At 36.4% G+C, this 22,685-nt stretch overlaps 1 protein-coding gene and 1 pseudogene across 1 annotated transcript in view; one reads left to right on the forward strand and one right to left on the reverse strand.

Annotated features, from left to right (window-relative positions):
• Window positions 1-22,685, reverse strand: part of GALC (galactosylceramidase) — a 57,024-nt gene that overhangs the window by 19,065 nt on the left and 15,274 nt on the right. Inside the window, 5 exon segments of the mRNA NM_001003238.1 lie at window positions 3,305-3,432; window positions 5,309-5,433; window positions 7,629-7,784; window positions 19,454-19,584; window positions 22,214-22,252. Coding sequence (NP_001003238.1) covers window positions 3,305-3,432; window positions 5,309-5,433; window positions 7,629-7,784; window positions 19,454-19,584; window positions 22,214-22,252 — 579 coding nt within the window.
• On the forward strand, window positions 15,602-16,734 carry LOC610833 (annotated as a pseudogene).

Consider the following 22,685-nt stretch of genomic DNA (forward strand, 5'->3'; position numbering starts at 1 on the left):
CTGCCAGCAATTAACAGAGAGGTATGAAAAAGGAAAGAGACAAAGAGGGCCCGGGGTGATTGTGCACATGCCCAGAGCTGCCCCCTCGAGGAAGCAAAATCTGGGGCTTCACAGGGCAGGTGAGGAGGGTGGGGGGATAAACTTCACAACAAGCAAACAAACAACATCAAACCTGTGGGGAAGAGATCAGTACCCAGAGTTGCTACTTTGTATTATATAAAAGATCTGGCTTTCAAAATAAAATTATGAGACATTCAAAGAAACAAACAAACAAAAATGTGACCCATACATAAAAAAGGCAACAGAAAGTGGCTGTGAGATCAATTTTGGATTTAACAAAGACTTCAAAGTCAGGCCAATTTAAATATGTTTAAAAAACTAATGGAAACAAGGCTTAAATAAGAAAAATAAAGGGAAGTATCATCATAATGTCTCATTAAATGGACAGTATCAATAAAGTGATAGAACTTCTTTAAAAAGCCAAATGGAAATTCTGAAGTTGAAAAATTCAACAACTGACAAAAAATTCACTAGAGAGATCAACGGTAGATCTGACCTGGCAGAAGAATTAGAGAATGTGAAAACATACTGATAGAGATTGCACAACCTGAATAACTACAGGGGAAAAAAACAAGAATAAAGAAAAATGAGTAGGACCACATAGAACTCTAGGGCATTAAATACACCAGCATATTACAATGGGACAGTAGAAAATAGAAAGTAGAAAAAAATGTTCGAAGATATAATAGCTGAAAACTTTCCAAACTTGATGAAAAACATTAATCTACAGACCCATGGAGCTCAACAAACTCTAAGAATCAAAGCAAAGGGATACACACAAACACCAGTAAAAATGCTTTCTTCAAAAGAAGAAAATACTGAAAAAGGCAAGAGCAAAACAACTTACCACTCACAAGGGAGCTTCAGTAACATTAAAAATTGATTTATCATCAGAAAAAACAAAAACCAACATATTCAAAATGCTCAAAAAAAGACCTCCCTATCAATCAAGAATCCTATATCTAGCAAAATTATCTTTCAAAAAAATAAAGGCAAAATGTATTTCCACATAAATAAAAACTGAGAGAATGTGTTGATACCAGACACAACTTTCATAAAAGGTAAAAAGGTAAAGCAATGGGAAAAAGAGACTTTCAAATGGTAGTAGAACAGATGGATACCCATATGCAAAAACTTCTTAGATACCATAACAAGAGCACGTTCCATGAAAGTATAGATGAATAAAATGATCTTCATAAAAATAAAAAAACTCCTGCTCCTCCAAAGACACTGTTAATAAAAGGAAAAAAAAAGCTACAGACTGAGAAATTATCTTCACAAAGCACATATCTGTAAAGGACTTGTACCCAGAATATGTAATATGTAAAGAACTCTCGAGGCACATGGGTGACTCAGTCCTGTTAAAAGTCTGCCTTCAGGCACCTGGGTGGCTCAGTGGTTAAGCATCTGCCTTTGGCTCAGGTCATGATCCCAGGGTCCAGGGATCGAGTCCCACATCACACTCCCCACAGGGAGCCTGCTTCTCCCTCTCCCTATGTCTCTGCCTGTCTCTGTGTCTCTCATGAATAAATAAATAAAATCTTAAAATAAATAAAAATAAAATAAATGTCTGCCTTTGGCTCAGGTCATGATCCCAGGGTCCTGAAATCAAGTCCCACACTGGGCTCCCTGCTCAGCTGGGAGTCTGCTTCTCCCTTTCCCTCTGCTGCTCCCCCTGCTTGTGCTCTCTGGTGTTCTCTCTCTCTCTCTCATTCTCTCTCTCTCTGTCAAATAAATAAATAATCTTAAAAAAAAAGAACTCTCAAAATCCAACAGTAAGAAAAAGCCAACCAAAAAATGGGCAAAAAACTTGAACACACACTTCACCAAAGAAGATAACTGAAGCATAAACACGTGAAAAGCTCAACAACATCAGTCAGTAGGGAAATGCAAAACCAAAATAACGCACTACATCATACATACATCATTTATACATTATAAAATTTTCTAACTGATAACAAGTGTTCACAATGCTAAAGAAAAACTGAAACTTCAATTATGCTGCTGATGGAAATTTAAAACAGCAAAATCTCTGGAGAATAGTCTGGCAGCTTCCTAAAAAGCCAAACATGAACATATCATATTATGCAACCAATCTATCCCTATGTATTTATCCAAGAGAAAAGAAATATATGCCCATATAAAACCTGTGCACAAATGTTCATAGCTTCAAGTGTAATAGCCAGAAAGGAGAAATAAGCCAAACGTCCATCAACAACAAGTGAATAGATCAACAAACTATGGTATGTCCTTACAATGGAATACTACTTATCAATAGGTGTCTCCCAACATGTATGAATCTCAAAATAATTACACTGAGTGAAAGAAGCAAGACAAAAAGCAGTACATACTGTATGATTCCACTGATACAAAGCTCTAGAAAATGCAAACTAATCTACAGTGACTAGAAGCAATGAACAGGGAAGTCCTAGGATATGAGGAGGAGTAGGACAAAATATTTAAGGAAGGACAATAAGTATTCTTTGGGGGGCTCTTGATACATTCACTATCTTGATTGTGACAATGGCTTATTAAGATATGAACATTCATATTGTTGCACATTTTAAGTATGTGTTTGAAGGAGATCATAATATGCCACCAAAAAATAAGCCACTTTGGTATAAAGATTATTTTAAGTTGAAAGTATTTGAGATTCAGAAGTTACGGAGACAAAATCTTCTCTGAGCTTCCTTGAGCTTACTAAGAGCAGCAACTTCTGGGAAATAAAACTGCCAAAAATTCCTCCTTAAGATGGTTCTACTCCCAGAAAGAAGAAATGGGAATAAAACTTACCCAAAATCCCTTCTGCAGAGGGTTTTTACAGCCGTGAAGGAAAGGGAAAAACCTCTCTCAAGTATAAATGAACAGGGTCATGATCATTCCTGTTTGTTCTCCTGAAAACCCGTTTATCTTCCCAAAAAGTCATTTATTTTCCATTAAGTGCTCCACCTCTCAGAGTTGCTCATCACTGAGCATCTCCCACATGTATGCATGTTGCATGCACAAATAAACTGTTTTCTTTTCTCCTGTTAATCTGGAGTGTTGCCAGTTTAATTTGGGGGGCCTCAGCTTCTGAACCTAAGAGGATACAGGAAGAAGTTTCTTCCTCCTCTACATGTTTATATGTCGATTATACTTTGGTAAAGCTGTGGTCTTTTTAAAAGAAAAGTGTTTAGTTCTGTTTTCTACTGTTTTTCTGATACAAAGAGAGTGAGTTAATTCTATACAAACAACAAAGAATTACCATAGTTTCAACGATGATGGTGAGGTTACCTAAGCCATCTGTCAGGGCCACGTAGCTTCCTCCTTTTTCTAAATGACCAACTGTCTTCAGGTAATACCAACCTGGTTGGGTAAACTGAGTGGTATGAGCTATAGAAAGGCAGAGAAAGATCCAATAAAATAGTGATAAAAGGGTTTCTTTTAAAAAAAAAATTTTTTTAAAGCTGTCTACTGATTTGAGTCTGATTGAGTCTAACAAGCTAGTTTCTATTTTAGAAGAAAGTTATTTGCCAACCTCATGTTTCAATTTTTGAACAATTAGTCCAGTTAAATGGTACGATCGTAGTAGGAGTAACTGTAGTTAGAATTACTCATAAAATAAATGAATCACACTATCAATTCAAGAGTATTAACTCTTTTATCCCCAAAGGGTAAGATAAAGTTATCTCTTCTGAACTTTTCTTCCTCTCTATTTAACCCATCCTAGTAGAGCTACAAAAAATAAGGCTAAAAATTAATACTGCATTTCAAAAACTAAGCTTTATGGTTTCAACCAAGTTTTATTTACACAATATTTGTTTATTGGGTACCTCCAAAGTTGGCGATATATTCCATGTCCCCATCCCATCCCCAAAACACAGCAACAATATTAAAAGAGTACGTTAGTTCACCTAGATAATGTGGGACCAATGATTGGGTTCCAATGATTACGACATTTAAGGTGTTAACCAATGAGGACATACAAGTGCAACTTCACTATTACATATTTATGGAAGTATAATTCAGAGTTTAGAATAATGTCAAGATTTCATGACTAATGTCATAACTACAAATCTGAGGAAAACAAATAAAAAAAAATCCACAAAATAAAGGTTTAAAATGAAAACAACTTCACTTCAAATTCAGAATTTTCCTATGAAAGCATACTGTCTTTGAAGAAATGATTTTTTTAAAAGACTGTAGTTATGATAATAAAACAAAATGATCATAAATTTTAATGTTTTTACCAAAGAAGCTATAGAAAGAACTTGATTATTATTCAACAATAGGGCTTTTATTCTGTTTAAATTATATTCAGTTTTAGTATAGTTACATCATTCATGAAAGAGTAGTACAATGTCATCCATTGTCTGCATGATCTCAACATCCCTTGTGACTAATGACTGATACTTATTATCTTTAAACTATTTTGAAACTCTGTAAATTGTAGGTAACTGATGGATAGTAGATTATCTCCTATCTGGTAAGGATTTAATTGATTTCCTCCCCTCCCTGCTATGGGAAACCCAATCTCTCTCCATTTGCAATTTATCTCACATCCCTTTACTCTAAATAAATTTGTACTGTTCTGATTTTTCCTTTGAGGTGGTTGATTCACCTGCCTCATTCCTACGTATCATGAGTAATATAAACTCTTCAACATGTGTTCATTTTTATGTGTATGGAGTCATGATTTTATATTTTTCTTAAAATTATCTGTAACAATATGCATCACCTATAAAGCTACAACATTTCACATAGCTTTTACATTTCCTTATTCATTTAATAATTCATTTGATTTTGTTAGTACACTATTCTCAACATACCTATATTAATATAAAAAAATAAAATGTCTCCAAGACTAATGTTAAGACTTGTAGATATTCTTGAATTGTAATAAATCTTTACAAATATATCATTTTAATAACAAGTATAATTTAAAATTATACATTTATCAAACATCACGAGACAATAATCCTTCTCCCTACTCTCTTCCCTCTTTCCCTTTCTTTTCTAAGAGCCCGCTCTTAGAATAACCAAGAATGGAATTCATTCCATTCAGAAAGTATCTAGTTTACCCAAAAGGCTCTTATGGAACACTATGGCAAATCTTGCTTACAACAGAGACACAAACTTGGAACTTACATACGACACACATATACATGCACTTGGACACGCATACACACATAGTATAATCCCCTCTTGTTTTCTGCATTTTTCTCCTAGAGAGAAATTTGAAGAGTGAGAGATGGAATCTGAACCATACCTGATACCCAGATAGGAGACTCTACTACATAGTGCCCACTCCATGGCTCCTGAGCAGTCATCAATCCACATCGTCCATAAGGCAACTGTTCATAGTAACTAGCCACCAAATTCCAAGCAATTGTGCTAAAAGGTTGGCATGATAAAAGAGAAATACCAAACAGCTTGTGATCAAAATGTAAATGTCTAGAAAACTATAGTAAATAAATAAACAAACCTTATTAGAATTTACATTAGTAGATGTAAAGGACCAAAAGATGACCACCCAAAACAAGAAAATGTTAAGTCACCCAAGTTCGTTCACATTTTGAAAACTCTAACACTAGATCCATCTAGGTATTTCTAATGGTGAATTGCGTAATTAAAAAACACAAATGTATATGGGGTATATAATTTTTGCTGAACAGTGGTGTAGCCCTACCAGTACCAGACATGCCACAGATTTGCGTCATATACAAATAAAGGCTTTATCCATACCTGCTTTCCTTTTGACAGTCAGCCTTCTTAATGCCCCAGTTTCATGACATAAGTTTATGAACTGGACTCTGAGCTGCTGCAAAGTTTTTAATTGAGAACTCTTAGAGTCAGACTGCCTGCATTCAAATCATGGTTCCACCACTTAACCTCTCTGGACCTCAGTTTCCTCATCTGTAAAACGAGGATAATAACTGAACCTAGCTCACGTGATTATTGTCAGGAGTCACTGCATTAATGCCTATGAAGTATATAGAACACGGTCTGTCTCATCTACTAATGGGGCAACTTGCTGGTCTGCATTTTAGCCCATTCTTTCAGAATTCTATATTCTTTCAGAATTCAGGGTTCTATACTGAACCCTGAAATAGTGACTCTGTGATTTACAGGAACACCCAAGGGGAAAAGGAAAGCTCTGGACCCTAGGACTGCTTGGTTTCTCACAGCTTAAAAAAATAACAAAAACCCAGAGCTTACCCACAGAATTCACTTTTTCTTACAAGTCTTCACCCAACATAAAATGACTGTCTTAGGAAAAATCAAAGCCATCCAATTCTGACAACACAGCATAGAAATAATAAAATCTTTAAAATCTTTTAAAAAAGATTTTATTCATTTATTCATGAGAGACACAGAAGAGAGAGAGAAAGAGAGAGAAAAGTAGAGACACAGGCAGAGGGAGAAGCAGGCTCCATGCAGAGAACCCCACGTGGGACTCAATCCCGAGTCTCCAGGACCACACCCTGGGCTGAAGATGGCGCTAAACCACTGAGCCACCCGGGCTGCCCAATAGCTCCAATTTTCAAAACTCCTTTCTACCAGTGAAAACTTTAAGAGTTCCTATGATTTTACCCCTGGTTTATAAGATGCATAGTATCTTATCTGGCCAGAGATAGAAGAATAAACCAAAACTACCTGATGGGCATTTTGTTATAGACACAGAGGTCTTTAAAATATACCTCAAACTCAGATACATATTCCCGTTAAGAATATACCCTAAGGAAATAATTCTAGATGTGTACAAAGATATCTGTATACAACTGATCATTTCAACGTATACAAAGCTGTTAACTTAAAATAGAAGCAACCTCCATTTCTGGAAGAGAAGAACACTCAATGAAATATAACACATTTTCTACATCAGTGCTTCCCAAACTTGTGTGGCATCAGAATCAGCTGGGGCACTGATAACACCACCTGAGTCTCCACAGCCTTCTGAAGATTCAGCAGATCTGGACAGCTGCCAAGGAATCAATACAACAAGTGTCTCAGGTGCTTCTTGAGACAAGGCAAGTTTGGGAAACCAAGTTCTATGTAACAATATACATAAGCACTAAAAATGATGAAAAATAAGTACACTTAAATATGAAAAAAAGTTCATAATATCTTAAGTGAAAAGCAGCTTATTTACTAAACATTATATAGTATGATCTTGATTCTATATTAAAATTTTATGCATATAAATATAAATGGGAGGACACACACCAATATTTTTAGGGATTGTTACCCCTAGATGGCAAAAATATGGGTGATTTTGTTTCCTTCTTTGTATGTATAGGCAGTTACTAAATTCTCTGTCATGAGTATGCATTACTTTTAATACCAAATTAAGTTATTAGAACCAAACTCTCCATGATTCCCTTTTCTTTTAAAAAGGGAAGAAAAAGAACAAAGACTATAAAAAAAGAATGTATCAGTTCACATTAACATCACAAAAATACATATTGGCTTACTCTTGTTCTATTTATTATTGTTTTAGAAAGCAAATCTGAATCTAATTACAGTTAAAGCTTCTCAAAGCTTTTAAGAAAAAAAATAAAAACCTTCAAAAGTTTTCAGTAACTTACGCAGTCATGTAGCCATTGACATAATTCTGGTTCAATATGCGGCCCAAGCAGCCTGCACCCACATCACTATTTAAAGTGCTAAAATCTTCAGAAGACCAAAGTTTCTTCTTAGTCAACTTCGCATCCTTTACTGTATGGGTCCCAGGATAATGAGCTCTAGGAAAACAAAGGGTGGAAATAGGAAAAGGCAGACGTGCCACTTTTATCTATTTGTTGAGTCAATAAACACGTATATCTTCACCAGTGTTTTCTATTTTGAAACAATGGGCAGCTTGTGGGTAGATGTCACACCAACTAGAAGCTTCTGCTTCCCATTCTTGTCTCAGGATGCCCGTTAAGATGCAATAAGCCTACATATACCAACACACAAAATAGGAAGGAAGATCATCAGTGGATGAGATTTCTGTTTCCAGAAACCATAAAATGGATGGAAGCACACTGACAGTTGGAGATGGCAGAGAAGGCCACAGCCTAGAACACCCTAGGAGACAGAATTCAGACTTTCCAGGGGAAGCAGAGAGCTCAGACAGTAGAAAAGAAGGAGTATGAAGGAAGCCAAAAATAAGACTAATGAATCTATTATATAAAGTAGTATTTGCTCCCCCACTCCTACCTACCCCTGAGTAGACACAGAGAAAGACAGCTTGGTATTTATTCCCAGGCAAAAACAAAAAGTCAAAAAACCAAAAACCCAGAGAGTTCTTCCTTGAGTAAAAAGAAGAAACTACCTTGGTTAACTACAAATCACTATCCCAAAGCAGTAGTGGTTAACTCTGGGTTAAGGCAGGATTTGCTACTGGCATCCAGTGAGTGAGCAGAGGCCAGAGAGGCTTCCAAACATCCTACAATGCAAAAGGCAGGTCCTCACCAAAGATTATCCAGTGAAAATATCAAAAGTACAAAGGTTGAGAACTCCTACATTATACCATTATTTAAGAAAAGTCAAAGTATAAATGTATATTTATTATTCTAATAGTAAAACACTACCTCAGTGATGATTTTTTGTCTTTTTTTATGATTTTAGAAGTTACTGACAGTTTTTAAGAAATTTCTAATGTGAAATAGAAAATAGATGGACAGTTAACACAGGAATAAGAGAGTACATTAGCTAAGTAACTTTAGGAACACGAGTGTATACTTTCTAAGACACAATTATTTACAAAAATTTTAATAACAATACAAGCAGAACGATGGGGACTGGATTACATCATAACTCCAAACTTTGCAGTTTGGTGTCATAGTATTCATTACATTAAAACAATTATTTGGGATCCCTGGGTGGCGCAGCGGTTTAGCACCTGCCTTTGGCCCAGGGCGCGATCCTGGAGATCCGGGATCGAATCCCACGTCAGGCTCCCGGTGCATGGAGCCTGCTTCTCCCTCTGCCTATGTCTCTGCCTCTCTCTCTCTCTCTCTCTGTGTGACTATCATAAATAAATGAAAAAAAAAAAAAAAAACAATTATTTATGGGGCGCCTGGGTGACTCAGTAGGTTAAGCGTCTGCCTTCAGCTCAGGTCAGGATCCTAGGTTCCTAGGATGGAGCCCCACTTTGGGCTCCCTGCTCAGTGGGGAGTCAGCTTCTCCCTCTGCCCCTCACCCTGTTCATGCTCACTCGCTCTCTCTTTCTCTCTCAAATAAATAGATAAAATCTTTAAAACAATGATTATGATGACCTATTTTGGTTTTTAATTATTTAATCCCACTTAGGTCATGAATCTTTAAAGAAAAAGTCCTACTTTGGGAATTCATTGTACCTCATGAAGATGAATTAGGGCACAGCATCAATCTGGCATTTCAGGATTTCATGAGAAAGAAAAAATATGAAACCCATAATAGAGGACATAAAAAAGAAGTATTTGAGAAAAATGAGGCACCATCAAGATGTTGTAGCATCACTGAACTCAGCTAAAAATAGGCCTCTAATTCAGTAGTGTAAACATACACTACAGAGACCTCAAAGCAAGCTAACACCTAACAGGGTTAAAAAATTATTACTCTGGCACTACAGTGTCCAACATGTGAAGTCTGTTACTAATCTTTGTAACAATATTTTTAAAATTTTTCCATTTTAGATTCATTCTTATATCCAAGAACTTCATTCTATGATCATGATATTCAGCCACATACTAATATTAAGACTCATCCAGCTGTTACTCAGACAAATGTATGCTTGGTGTATCTCTGCTCAAAATATACTTGTAGAAAAAAGTAAACTTTGCCTGGGGACACCGGGGTAGAATAGTTAAGCGTGCAACTCTCAGTTTTGGCTCAGGTTGTGACCTCAGGATTGTGGGATCAAGCCCATGATAGGCTCTGCACTCAGCCCAGAGTCAGCTTGATACTCTTTCTCCCTCTCCTTCTGCCCCTCCCTGCCCCTGTGTGTGTGTGTGTGTGTGTGTGTGTGTCTCTCTCTCACATAAATAAATAAATCTGTTTTTTTTTTTTTCAAGGAAAAGCCTGGAAAGTAATATGCTATTGTGTTACTAATGATCTCTAGATGTTAGGATTCTGAGTAAGTTCTATCTTAATAGATTTCTACATTTTCCAAATTTGCTATAATCATGGATTATTTTTATAATCTGAAAAAATATCCCTTTTAAAGTTACATAAACAGGCATTATGTCCCTCATTCAGAAAACATTAACTGTTATGTTAAAACTGAGTGATTATTAAATGATCTGAGCAAAGAAGGGTAAAACTGACACTAAAATCTGGATCTCTCTCAATGTCCAGTCCCACCACTAATTCAACAAAAAATGCAAAGGCTCCTTAAGAATATAATTTTTTATATATGTATAACTAGACAAAACCTATCATTTTACAGCATGATTCTCCAAATTTAAATGACAAATTAAATTAAGATTATTGAAAGTAACCAAAGTTATCCTAACAGAGGAACATGTTCATAATAAAAGAAAATTAGCACTTAAGGACAAAGTGGATCATGGTAGCAACCCAGTTTCTGACAATCACCAATATTCCTCTTAAAACCACACAGATCTACTAAATACAGGAAAGGGAAAACCTACAGACAATATCCTCATCAAGACTAGGTGATGGAATACCCAGGAGTCTTCTTGAAGCATCAGAACTAGCCCAGGATCACCAGATATGATGTGGAAACTGGAAGGGAAATGGGACCAGCAGGCAGTTACTCTGAGTGAAAGCATAAGAGAACAGTGGGTGAAACTGGGAATATCTTCACAGGCTGAAGTCATTCAGTTGGGGGTGAATAAAGTTGGGGGTGAATGGAAAACAGTGAATTCATTAAGAGATCTAATACTGTTGACAGTTTAAACCAAAAGAAATATGAGGTGAGCAATATGTGTATAATTTGAAGTTTTGTAGCAGCTGCATTTAAAAAAAGCAAAAGGGAAATTTTCCTGATATACTTTAACCCAATATTCACCAAATATTGTCATTCAACATGCAATCAACCTAAAAAATTATGAATAGTATTTTACATTTTTAAAAATATCAAATCTTTAAAAGCCAAGGTTTATTTTACATACAACACACCTAAATTCAAATGAGCCACATTTCAATGTCGCATAGTTAACCGTGGCTAGTGGCTACCAGACTGGACAATACAGGTTTAAACCCTTAGCAATTTCAGTAATAGGTAGCAAACAATCCTGTCTGGAGTGGGAGAGCCTCCCTATGAGAATAAGCTACTTGATGAGAATCCAAATTGATTAAGGCAGGAACACTCAGGGTGAGGGAGAGACAACATTCAGGCAGTAGGGAGAACAGGGCCCAGAAGGAGCAGAACCCAGAAAGCCCTGTGACTGCAAAATAAGAACTTACACGGTGCAGGCCAAGTACAACATTAATGGGGCAGAGAGATCCACTCTTCCAACGGAGTTGGCAGCCAAAAAATAATACCTGAACAAAATCTCATTATACCACAATAGCCTAAATTTGGAAACAATTCAAATGACTGTTGACAAAGAACAGATAGAAAAATCATGCCACATTCCTACAACTGAATGCAAAAGAGCAATTAAAATGAACCAAGTCTCTACCTGGCAATATGAGTTAATCTTAAAACTACAATGTTGACCAAAATAATAGATACTCTAAGATGCCACTGAAATAAAATAAAGGTTTTTTTTTTTAATTTAAAATCAATTAGCCAACATATAGTACATCACTAGTTTCAGATAGAGTTCAGTAGTTCATCAGCTGCACATAACACCCAGTGTTCATCACATCACATGCCCTCTTAATAAAGTTTTTAAACAAGCATAATTAGTTTATGGTGTTAGGGCTAACATCAGTAGTTGCCTTTGGGACCAGGGGAGAAGCTAATGATTAGAAAGATTTCCAAGGGAAGAGCTGCTAAGATACTGATAATTTTTTATTTCTTGACCTCAGTGGTGGTTATGTAGGTACATTCACTTTGTGACAATTCATTATGCCATATTCTTATGATTTATGTACTTTTATGTATGAGTGTATGTGTGTATGTTATACTTTGTTAAAAAATTTTAACAAAATTTTAACAATTTTTAGACAACAGAGGTATATAAAACTAAAATGAGAGAATTATAGAATTATCAGAAAAAAACACATTTTAGAAATGAAGACAAGAAAAAGAAACACAAGATAGGATAGATACTATGGAAAACACAATGAGGAAAATAGAGGATAAAATTAGAGAACCAAACAGAAATAAAGAAATAAAGATGGTTTGAGAAAAATACAGAATAAAGGCAATATTCAAACAAGATCCAAAATGCATAACTGGGTCTCCTAAAAAGAAAACCAAAGTAATGGAGTAGAATAATTATTTAAGTTAAAATTTAAATAAATCTTATTGAAATTAGAAAACACTTAAATACAGATATTGAAAAGGCATATGCTATATACCTGGCAATGGTAAATAGTGTACAACTACTAAGCTTTAAAGTTAAGGAAAAATATTCTTTGGATATACAGGAATTTATAACGAAGAAAAAAGAAGTCTAAACAAGGATAATACACTCTAGAATGGCAGAACCACAAGACCGAAGAGCACTTATAGAACAGAGTCGCTCTATCCTCCCATATACTGTTCTGCACTTTTCTCAAGAAATAAGCATCTATCTTGTTTAAACCACATGAAAACAATTAGAATAATTTAAATGATATCCTAACACATGGAAGCTAGAGATGGAGATGTCTGACATAGTTAGTGATCCAGGAGGCCAGGCTATAATTACAATTATCCCACCATGGAAATAGAACTAATTCATTATACTGGAACATAAAATAAGCACATCTACAAAAGAATATTTGCTATTCTTATAGATAGTTCCATTGACAAATACAAGGTTTTTTTATTATCTCCATTCTGCAAAGATATGGAATTCCAGGAACAAAATAGAATGTCTGCACAAAAATAAGAAATATTGTTTAGAGGCCTCAGACTACAGAGAACATAGTGGTTTAAAGAAAAAGAGTTTATTTTACTTCTATATAATTACCCAAGTTGAGAGTTAAGGTTGGTGGAAGCAGCTCTTAAATCTGCTCTTTGGTCAAATGGAGGCCTCCGATTCTAGCCAGTAGGAAGGAAAAGGGGTAGAAGATAATGTACCTAGGATCCTAGAGTATAAACTCTCAGGTGTTACTTATCAGTTGTGCTCTCATTTCATCACCAGGAACTTAACTGTATTGATATATCTTAACTCCAAAGAATGCAGAGAGTCTTGCCTTGAGCCCACAAAGAATAGGATAGGTTTGGGTAGACCACCAGCAGCTTCTTCTGCATGAGGTTAAGTGAGAGGTCCACGAAGGGGGAAAGAACAAAAAAAAGAAAGAAAAGAAGTCTGGCATCAGAATTCCTAGCAGCAACATTTTAAGTAACCAATGGAGTAAATTTTATGATGTTAAAGGATTAAGAATATGTGAGTCAGAGAGTTTTTATGTAGCCAAACTGTCCTTCAAGTATAAAGGCCACAGATAAAGAGTCAATAAACATGTAAGAGATCAAGAAATATCGCCCCCATTAGCACTTCCTGAAAAATATGGTAAATATTAAGCCCTGACACCCAAGAATCTAAAGAAGAAACCAGCAAAAGACTTGAAGGTGAACACTGCATATGCTTAATGGTAGTACTAGACTAACAGAGTAATTTAGTACATAAATGTTGTGTGTTCTGATAATGTGTAACTAATACGGCAAATGCAAAATCGGAGGAGGAGGAAAGAAAATGAAATGTAAACGAAGTTTGCCAATTGCCTGGGAGTTAAAGGTTACAGCTTGCAGCTGACAAATCAAGATAGTAGAAGCTTAAGGTCATGTAAGAATGCAAAGATTAAGATTAAGAAATTCGGGTAATTAAAATTCCATTGTAGGAGCAAGAAAGAGGAAGTTATGAAATAAGTTTCACATTGCTTATAATAAAATGATACATAAAAACTAAACAGAAAAAGAACTAAGAGTATTAGTATAAACAGTTTCTCAACTTCACTGTGGACATCTTGGCTGAATAATTCATTATTTATTGTGGGGAAGTTATCCTGTGGGAAGGGTATTTAGAAACATCTCTGGCCTCCACCTACCATGCCAGTATCAATCATAAATATTTCCAGGCATTACCAAATGTCCCCTGGGGGGCAAAATTATACCCAGCTGAGAATGACTGGTATAGAAGTATCGTATAAATGCAATCAGTAGAACCAAAAATCAAACCTTGCTAAATAACAAAAAAGATACCTCCTTAAAAAGAGCAAAGAAAACAAATCATATACCAACATATTAGTATATTAGTATATATATAGTGTAAATGATTAAATAACAATACAGAATAGAGTTTATCATTATATCATTAAGTATATATGGTTTCAGTTATATTGTTAAGTATAAATGAGTTTAAATCAATCATTGAAATCTGAAGATTTTTAGAGCAGTGAAAAAAGCAAAACCTAAATCTATGCTATATGCAAGCAACACACCTAGAACAAAATGACCTCGAGAAGTAAAGAATGAAAATGTGGGCAAAGATCAGGCAAATATAAATGAAAAGAAAACAGAAGTCTCTATCTCAGTCACAGGCAAAGCAGAATTCATACCAAGAAGCATAATGAGGCAAAGAATGACATTTTCTAAAGTCAACAGTCACAAAATAACAATGAAGATAAGACATTAATATCTATGAGCAACTTTCAAAAGCACAAACTGCATGAAACTGAAACCCACTAGTGAGAGGAAATTCATGGTCTCAGAAACCCTGGATAGTTCCAGTGAACAAACTAATTAGGATACAGGATACCTAAACAACGCAATCACTAAGGTAGATACTACACACTCAACCCTTATATCGTGATAGAAAATATACTGTAATGTAATAAGACAGAAGCTCCTGGGAAAGGTTTTGAAAAAAAAATTTTAAATACATTCAGCATTAAATGATCACAGCACAATGAAATGAGAAAATAAAAAAACCGAGCTAAAGCAGCGTTCAAAGAAATATTTGCTGCCATTAGATGCCCACATCAATAAAGATAAAATGAATTAAACATCCAACACTTTTTCATGAAGACACAGCAAAACCCATACCTTCATTTAAATATTTTTTCCTAGTCAAATAAATTCAAAATCAATACAACTTTGTAAGACCTCAAAGACCTGAGCTATTTATGAAAGTTTTAACAAATAAAGGCAAAAATTATATTCTAATTTCAATATATGAAACGTTTAAATACATCTTACTTTTCTTGCCAAAAATAAATAAATGAGCAAGCCTAAAACTAAACTAATCATTCCTCTGTCAATTTCCAACATGAAACAGGACAGATGGGCAGGTTAAACCAAACTGCAAGGATGAAACCTATAAACTCCCAGACTATGAGATGCTTTACAGGACAAACCATCCGGTTTCTTTGACAAATGAAAGGGAATAAAAAGATGGGGCAGGAACCAAAAAATGAGAAGAGACTTAAATATCCATCAATCACAATGTATGGTGGACCGCGGGGCCGGCGCTACCATGCCAGTCACCGGCAAGAGTTTCCGCCAGCTCCGGGCCGACTCAGAGTCGGAGGAAGATGAGCAGGACTCAGAGGAGGTTCGATTAAAACTGGAAGAGACTCGCGAGGTGCAAAACTTGAGGAAGAGGCCCAACGGGGTGAGTGCTGTGGCCCTGCTGGTAGGAGAGAAGGTACAAGAAGAGACCACCCTAGTGGATGATCCCTTTCAGATGAAGACAGGTGGTATGGTGGACATGAAGAAACTGAAGGAAAGAGGCAAAGATAAGATCAGTGAAGAGGAAGACCTCCATCTGGGGACGTCATTTTCCGCAGAAACCAACAGAAGGGATGAGGATGCCGACATGATGAAGTACATTGAGACAGAGCTGAAAAAGAGGAAAGGGATTGTGGAACATGAAGAACAGAAAGTCAAGCCGAAGAATGCAGAGGACTGTCTCTACAAACTTCCAGAAAACATCCGTGTTTCCTCAGCAAAGAAGACGGAAGAGATGCTCTCCAACCAGATGCTGAGCGGCATCCCCGAGGTGGACCTGGGCATCGATGCTAAAATAAAAAATATCATTTCCACGGAGGATGCCAAGGCCCGTCTGCTGGCAGAGCAGCAGAACAAGAAGAAAGACAGTGAGACATCTTTCGTGCCCACCAACATAGCCATGAATTATGTGCAGCACAACCGATTTTATCATAAGGAGCTCAATGTCCCCGTACGGAGAAACAAAGATGAGCCCAAAGCCCGACCCTTGAGAGTGGGTGACACGGAGAAGCCAGAGCCTGAGCGGTCCCCTCCTAACCGCAAGCATCCTGCTAATGAGAAGGCCACTGACGACTATCACTATGAGAAGTTCAAGAAGATGAACAGACGGTACTAAGGGTGGGAGAAGGGAGAAGTTGCAGACTGGGATGTAAATAGTGCTGTCCCTCCCATACTCCCTTGACGAAATGCTTCTTGAACAGAAGTTTGCTTCTGTTCTATTTGCTAGCAGACCATTCCAAAAACAGACTCTTAGTCCTGCTGCTTTCCTGATGGATTTTTCAGGCACTGCATTTATAACCTTTTGAAACAATGTGTAGTTTCCCTATTTGGGGGAAAATTCTATTCTTGTGAGCATTATTAAATCTTGTTTTTAAATATGTTGACTTTCTCTTAATATTGGCCCTGAGTCTGGAGGAAACAGCTGTTCAGAGTGAGATAAACTCTTTAGGTTGTGCTGCTAATTATTATATATGCAATCGTGTCTTCTACTTTCAAATACCTGGAGTTCAGAGATACATCCTTCACTGTTTATGATGGATCCACCTGACAGCAGGAAAATCTAGGATGGGATCAAAGGGACACTGATATTTTTTTACTTTTACAGTCACCTGTTTTCACTAAGAAAGAGAAACAGTTTCTATCATTTTTAGGACTTAAGTATTAAATATGAAATGAAAAAAAAAATCACAATGTATGAATCTAAACTGGATCTAGATTCACTCAGATAAAACTATAAAATGACAGTTACAGATATTTGATAGTATCAAAAAACTGTTACATTTTTAGATGTAATAACGGTATTGTTTATGGTAAAAAAAAAAAAGAATCCTTATCTTAAAAGATACATGGGAAAATGTTTATGGAAGAAATAATATAATGTGTGGGATTTGCTTCAAAATAATGTGGAAGAAGAGAAACTGTAAGCATATAGAGCTAGGGGTCCCTGGAAAAAGAAAGACAAGCCAAGCTTTCTTGACATGAGAAAAGTCACCTTAGGCCCCCAGCCATCTTGTGATCTATGTGTGAATGGCACTACTTGCCCAAAGCACATTTCTTGCAGAACTTCCTGAGATATGTTGAAATTGCAGAAGAACAGATCTTAGCAGATAACAATTTTAAGGCAACAAAAAAATTTAAGAACAAACTGCCACTACCAGGCCAGGAGATAACCTAATCATATCAGGGAACAACAAATCAGTTTGTAAATCTTGCAGCGCTGGTTCAAAATTAAGGATTGACCTGACACACACTCTCGAGCTATCTTTGCAGGATCTGAAATGTTTTGAGCACTCAGGTACCAAAATTGATGATGCTGACCCTCGTGACCTGGACTCTGTCACCTTAAGATAACTTCTGCCCCAATTCTATGCAATGCCCCACTGTGAAAGCCCTTTTGTGAATATACGCACCCTTAGCCTAAAGCTTCCCCAGTTTGGTTGTTCGAGGAAACACTGCTTTGGGAAACATTCCCAGGGTTCTCCTTTACTTGTTGCAAGTAAAACCCTTCCTTTTCTTTTTCTTTGGCTTGGTTGTGTCTTTTGGGTCCATAGGCACCAAGTGGCGAACCTAGTTTCAGGCAACAGATGACAGAATGGATAAGTATGCAGATGGAGAACTAACCAGGGAGTCATAGTTGAGGTTGAGTGATGGGAACATGGATATTCATATTATTCTGCCTCCTTTGTGCACATTCAAAATGCTTCACTTAAAAAAAAGGCACATGTTGACCAAGCAATCTTCACTGAATAAAAAACACATTCCACGTGTATGTGTATTCTATTTTTCAAACATTTATATATGTTATCACAATAGACAAAATAAAAATTGACTTAAAAAATACTGCTAGGTGGGGAGTAGAAGAAGGGGGAACTGGAGGAAAGTGGTCAAAAGGTACAAAATTCCAGCTATAAGATAAATAAGTACTAAGGATATAATGTACAGCATGATGACTATAATTAATACTGCTGTGTGGTATATAATAAAATTGTAAGAAAGTAGATCCTAAGAGCTCTCATCATAAGGAAACATTATTTTCCCTTCTCTTTCGACTGTATCTATATGAGAGGATGAACATTAACTAAACCTATCACGGAAATCATCTCATGGTAATCATCTCTTATGTAAATTAAGTCATCATGGCATATACCTTAAACTTACAGAGTAATGTATATCAATTATTTGAGAAATAGATGAGAAAAGTCAAATTTCTCAAATAATTGATATACAATTATATCAATTAAAACTGGAAAAAAATCAGACAAAAAAAATTTACTGGAACTCAGGAAGGCTGAATGGCAGAGCTGGACTAAACAGCAGGGTCAAAGCCACGCTGCTAAGGAAACATGACAAAAGCCATGGTCAGTGACCATGCCATACCATTTACATAAGTGTTCATTTACAGAATAATTCCCAACCTGGGAGGTGTGCCTTTTGTAATTTCCAAAATTTAACTACCCTGTCCCTTAATCTAAGCAAAGTCATGTTTTATTACTCCAAAGGTTAACATAATTTTTGAAAAGCACCAATACATTTCATTGGCATAAAAAGATCCCAAAGTACAGGCGACCCTTTAACAATATGCCAACCCCCCAACCACGTGCATTTGACAACCTGAATATATTCTTGGACTCCCCAAAAACTTAACTACTAATAAATAGCCTGTTGACCAGAAAAGACTGACAATATAAACAACTGATTAACACATATTTTGTTTGTTCTATGTATTATATACTATATTCTTACAATAAAGGAAGCTAGAGAAAAGAAAATATTATCAAGAAAATCACAAGGAAGAAAAATACATTTATACAGTATCATAAAAATTCCACACATAAGTGGACTGGCTTAGTTCATACCTGTGCTGTTCAAGGGTCAACTGTACATACTTTTCAAAGAGGAAGGAATGAAACATCAGTCATACATGCTTTAGTTATATAAATACAAGAAAGCTGCCTCTGAAAATGTGATCAAGTGGGAAGGTAAAGCAAAAACAAAGGTATAGTCAAGTATGGAAAGCCAGCAATCAGAAATTGTTAATCTTTCAAAGCAAAATCTTTCTTTTTTTTTTTTTTTTTTTTTTAGGAAAATCTTTCTTACCCTATAACATCAATCACTTTCAAAAGCTCAGAGTCAAGCAACATAGAAGCAGAAATGGGCTCCCAGAGATTGTCACTCGCTATGATTTTCACTCGATCAAGACCTTGATAGTTCAGCATTCTTCTTAACACCTTTAGGAGAGATAAACAGAACGCAGGAAAGTTTACAAACGAGACTTTAGCTATTGAATTACAACCACAATAGCTGAAGTATCTTTGAAAATCAGCATCTTGGATAATACTATCAATATTATTTCCTCAATAGAAACATGCCTTCTATGGAAAATAAAAGGCATTATTATGAAGATAATCTACTTCATAGGAATGTAAAAAAAAAAAAAAAAAAAAAGAGGTAAAAATCCTTTCAAGGGATTTTCCCTCTAACTTTAAGGGAATCAAAAACAGATTCATAATAGTAAAAATATAAAAAAACTACCACCACAGCTGCATAGTTTAAAAGAAAAAGGAAACCAGACTAACCAGATTCTATGGTTCCTTCAAATGAACACAACTACAGAGGCACATGTGTAATCACAGGGGAAAAAAAATAAGCTGTGAAATGTCACATCTGGGTAGATACAAGCTCCTCATCTTCACTGTTGAGACCCTATCATGAGGCCGTGCCCAGCCTTGGGGTCACACAGAGCGCATGCATTAACTTGGCTTCCACTCTGGGCTCTTGCTGCTCTCATCAGCCTTGTGCTCAAAGAAGCCACACGTTCCACACCAACCCTGTGCTTCCATCGTATACCAGCTCTGCTGCCCCACTTCCCACAGCCCCACAATGCCCCCTCCACCACACTCTCACCACTTCACTGATAATGCATGCAGCCTGGAGGTAAGGTGACTCTGACTTACCCAGCCCTGGCTGCAAGCCACCCCATCAAGTCCCACAGCTACACATGAAAGTGTGCTGTTCCCCTAGTGAACACATCAGCCTACTCAAGGCTCAGTCCCCCCTTGTCTACTCTTTCACTCTTGCACTTCCCCCCAATCCCTTTACATTTAATCATCATTTCTTTGCGGTGTCCTGCCCCTGCCCTAGCAACAAGGGGAGTTCCTAACCATCCCATCTTGAAGATTCCAACCACATGTCACCTGCCCTAATCCACCCAGGCAGAAGGGTCATCTCCTCCCTGCCCCTTCTAACAATGCTGCATGGTCATTATTCTGCTAGAGAAATGATGACTGCTCTTTTAGTTGTCCATACAGAGCTCTATAGCCCTCAAATGGGAATTCCTTTGGGCAGCATCAGTATTTTGTATCGTCTTCTAAGCATATATGGAATGCCTGACAAACCTGGTGTTGAGTTAATACTTGTTGGTAGAATTAATGAATAAATAAATGAAAGAAATTTAGTGGATATTACCCACCTAAAAACATAATACACTTAAAGAAATTCTTTTAAGAACTGAAACAAAATATAACCACAAAACTATGTTTCTTAGAGGAAACACAAGTCAAATGGAACTGAAAATAAACCAGAGAATACCTCCACCTGAAAAGTTAAAACTGCCACTAGTTTCCCAGGGACAGAAGGGTTATTAGTCTCACTTTATCCTTTCCTGAAAAACAGCAACAATAGTAGTTACCTCATAAGGGGGCTAGTAAGAACGAAAGGGAGATAAATAACTAGGAAAAGCAACCCAATAAAACACAGGAGCAGGAGTGTCTAGGTGGCGTTAAGCATCTGCCTTCACCTCAGGTCATGATCTCCAGGTGCTGGGATGAAGTCCCACATGGGGCTCCCTGCTCTGTGGGAAGTCTGCTTCTGCTTCTCCTTCTCATTCTCCCTTTCCCCCCTGCTTATGTTCTCTCTCTGCCTTTCTCTCTCTCAAATGAATAAATCAAAAATCTTTAAAGAAAAAGCACACTTGGCAAATGTTAGTTGCTACCTATTTGCTAATAACAGGTAGAAACATATAGAACATTCCAATGTAATAGGCATTCCAAAGAAAATAACAGTGAGGCTATACACTAGATATTCTGATATAAGATGTAAAACTGTACAAAATTTCTGGCCAAAAGAGACTCCATTTTCAAGCTCCATTTTCCTTTGCAACTGATGAACTCCTGAACTGGGCCAGAGGTGGCAACAGTTTTATAAGTAGTTGCTCCTAATATTTCAGCAGAACAACTGGCATTCAGGTCATATGAGGACCCTAAAGTTAATACGTTCCAGGAACAATAAAATAATCAATGAGATAGTAATCAGAAATGGCTTAAATGGTCAGCCCCAAATTAGCAGTGCTTCCTTTTCTCTTCTTTATCTACATCATGTAATTATCCCTTGCCCTCCCCGCAGAAGCAGGACACTTTTTTTGGTTACTTCAGAATCTGTGCTCCCTAAGTTGCAATTCTGACACCACAAATAATGGTCTTTGTTCTTTTTCAGTTTTGCCTCCTTTCCTGTTGACAATGAAAAAAAGAAAAGCTACATTTCTTTAAGTCCTAAAAGTCCAACATGATGCAGTTTTTTTATAACGACTATCATAATTCCATAAATAATGAATTTTAAGATAGGAAAATTCAACACAACTCTTCAGACAAAGGAAATCTGGGGTTCATTAGGAATTACCTATGCTTTAATCAGGAATTTAAATATGATTAAGCTTTTGCCTGAATTTTATGTCACAACTAGCAAAACAAATATCTGTGTTATAAAAAAACACAATGTTCCTACTATACTAATTTCTATGGAACCATAAGGGAATTATTTACTAGTAACTTCAAGATAAAAAGATTTTAAAGTTGTACAGACCTTGATATAATTGATGTCAAATGACCTCTCATTCCAAATCTGTAAAACAGAAAGTCAAAGAGCCTGAATTGAAAGTTGTCAGAAAGTAGACATTACTGTTAAGATGCCACTGCTCTCATTATCTTTCATATCATCTAAAATGCAATGTTCTTTACTTTATGGAATATCCTGTTTTTGCATTTATAGATATTTAGAAGACAACATAACTTTTTTAAATTATTATTTTTTAAATTAGAATATTATTTTTAAAACATATATTTGGAATGTTTGGTGGGTATTTTTCAAATAGTCACTCATTTCCATGATGAGAAACCCTCAAGCAGACTCCACATTGAGCAAGTAGACTGACATGGGGCTCAATCCCAGGATCCAGAGATCACAACCTGAGCTAAAATCAAGAGTTGGATACTTAAATGACTGAGCCCCCCCCCCCCCAGGCACCCTATTCCAGTGATTTCTAAAACTAGAATAT

This window comes from Canis lupus, chromosome 8 (genome assembly GCF_011100685.1).
Source record: "Canis lupus familiaris isolate Mischka breed German Shepherd chromosome 8, alternate assembly UU_Cfam_GSD_1.0, whole genome shotgun sequence".
Classification (NCBI taxonomy): Eukaryota; Metazoa; Chordata; class Mammalia; order Carnivora; family Canidae; genus Canis; species Canis lupus.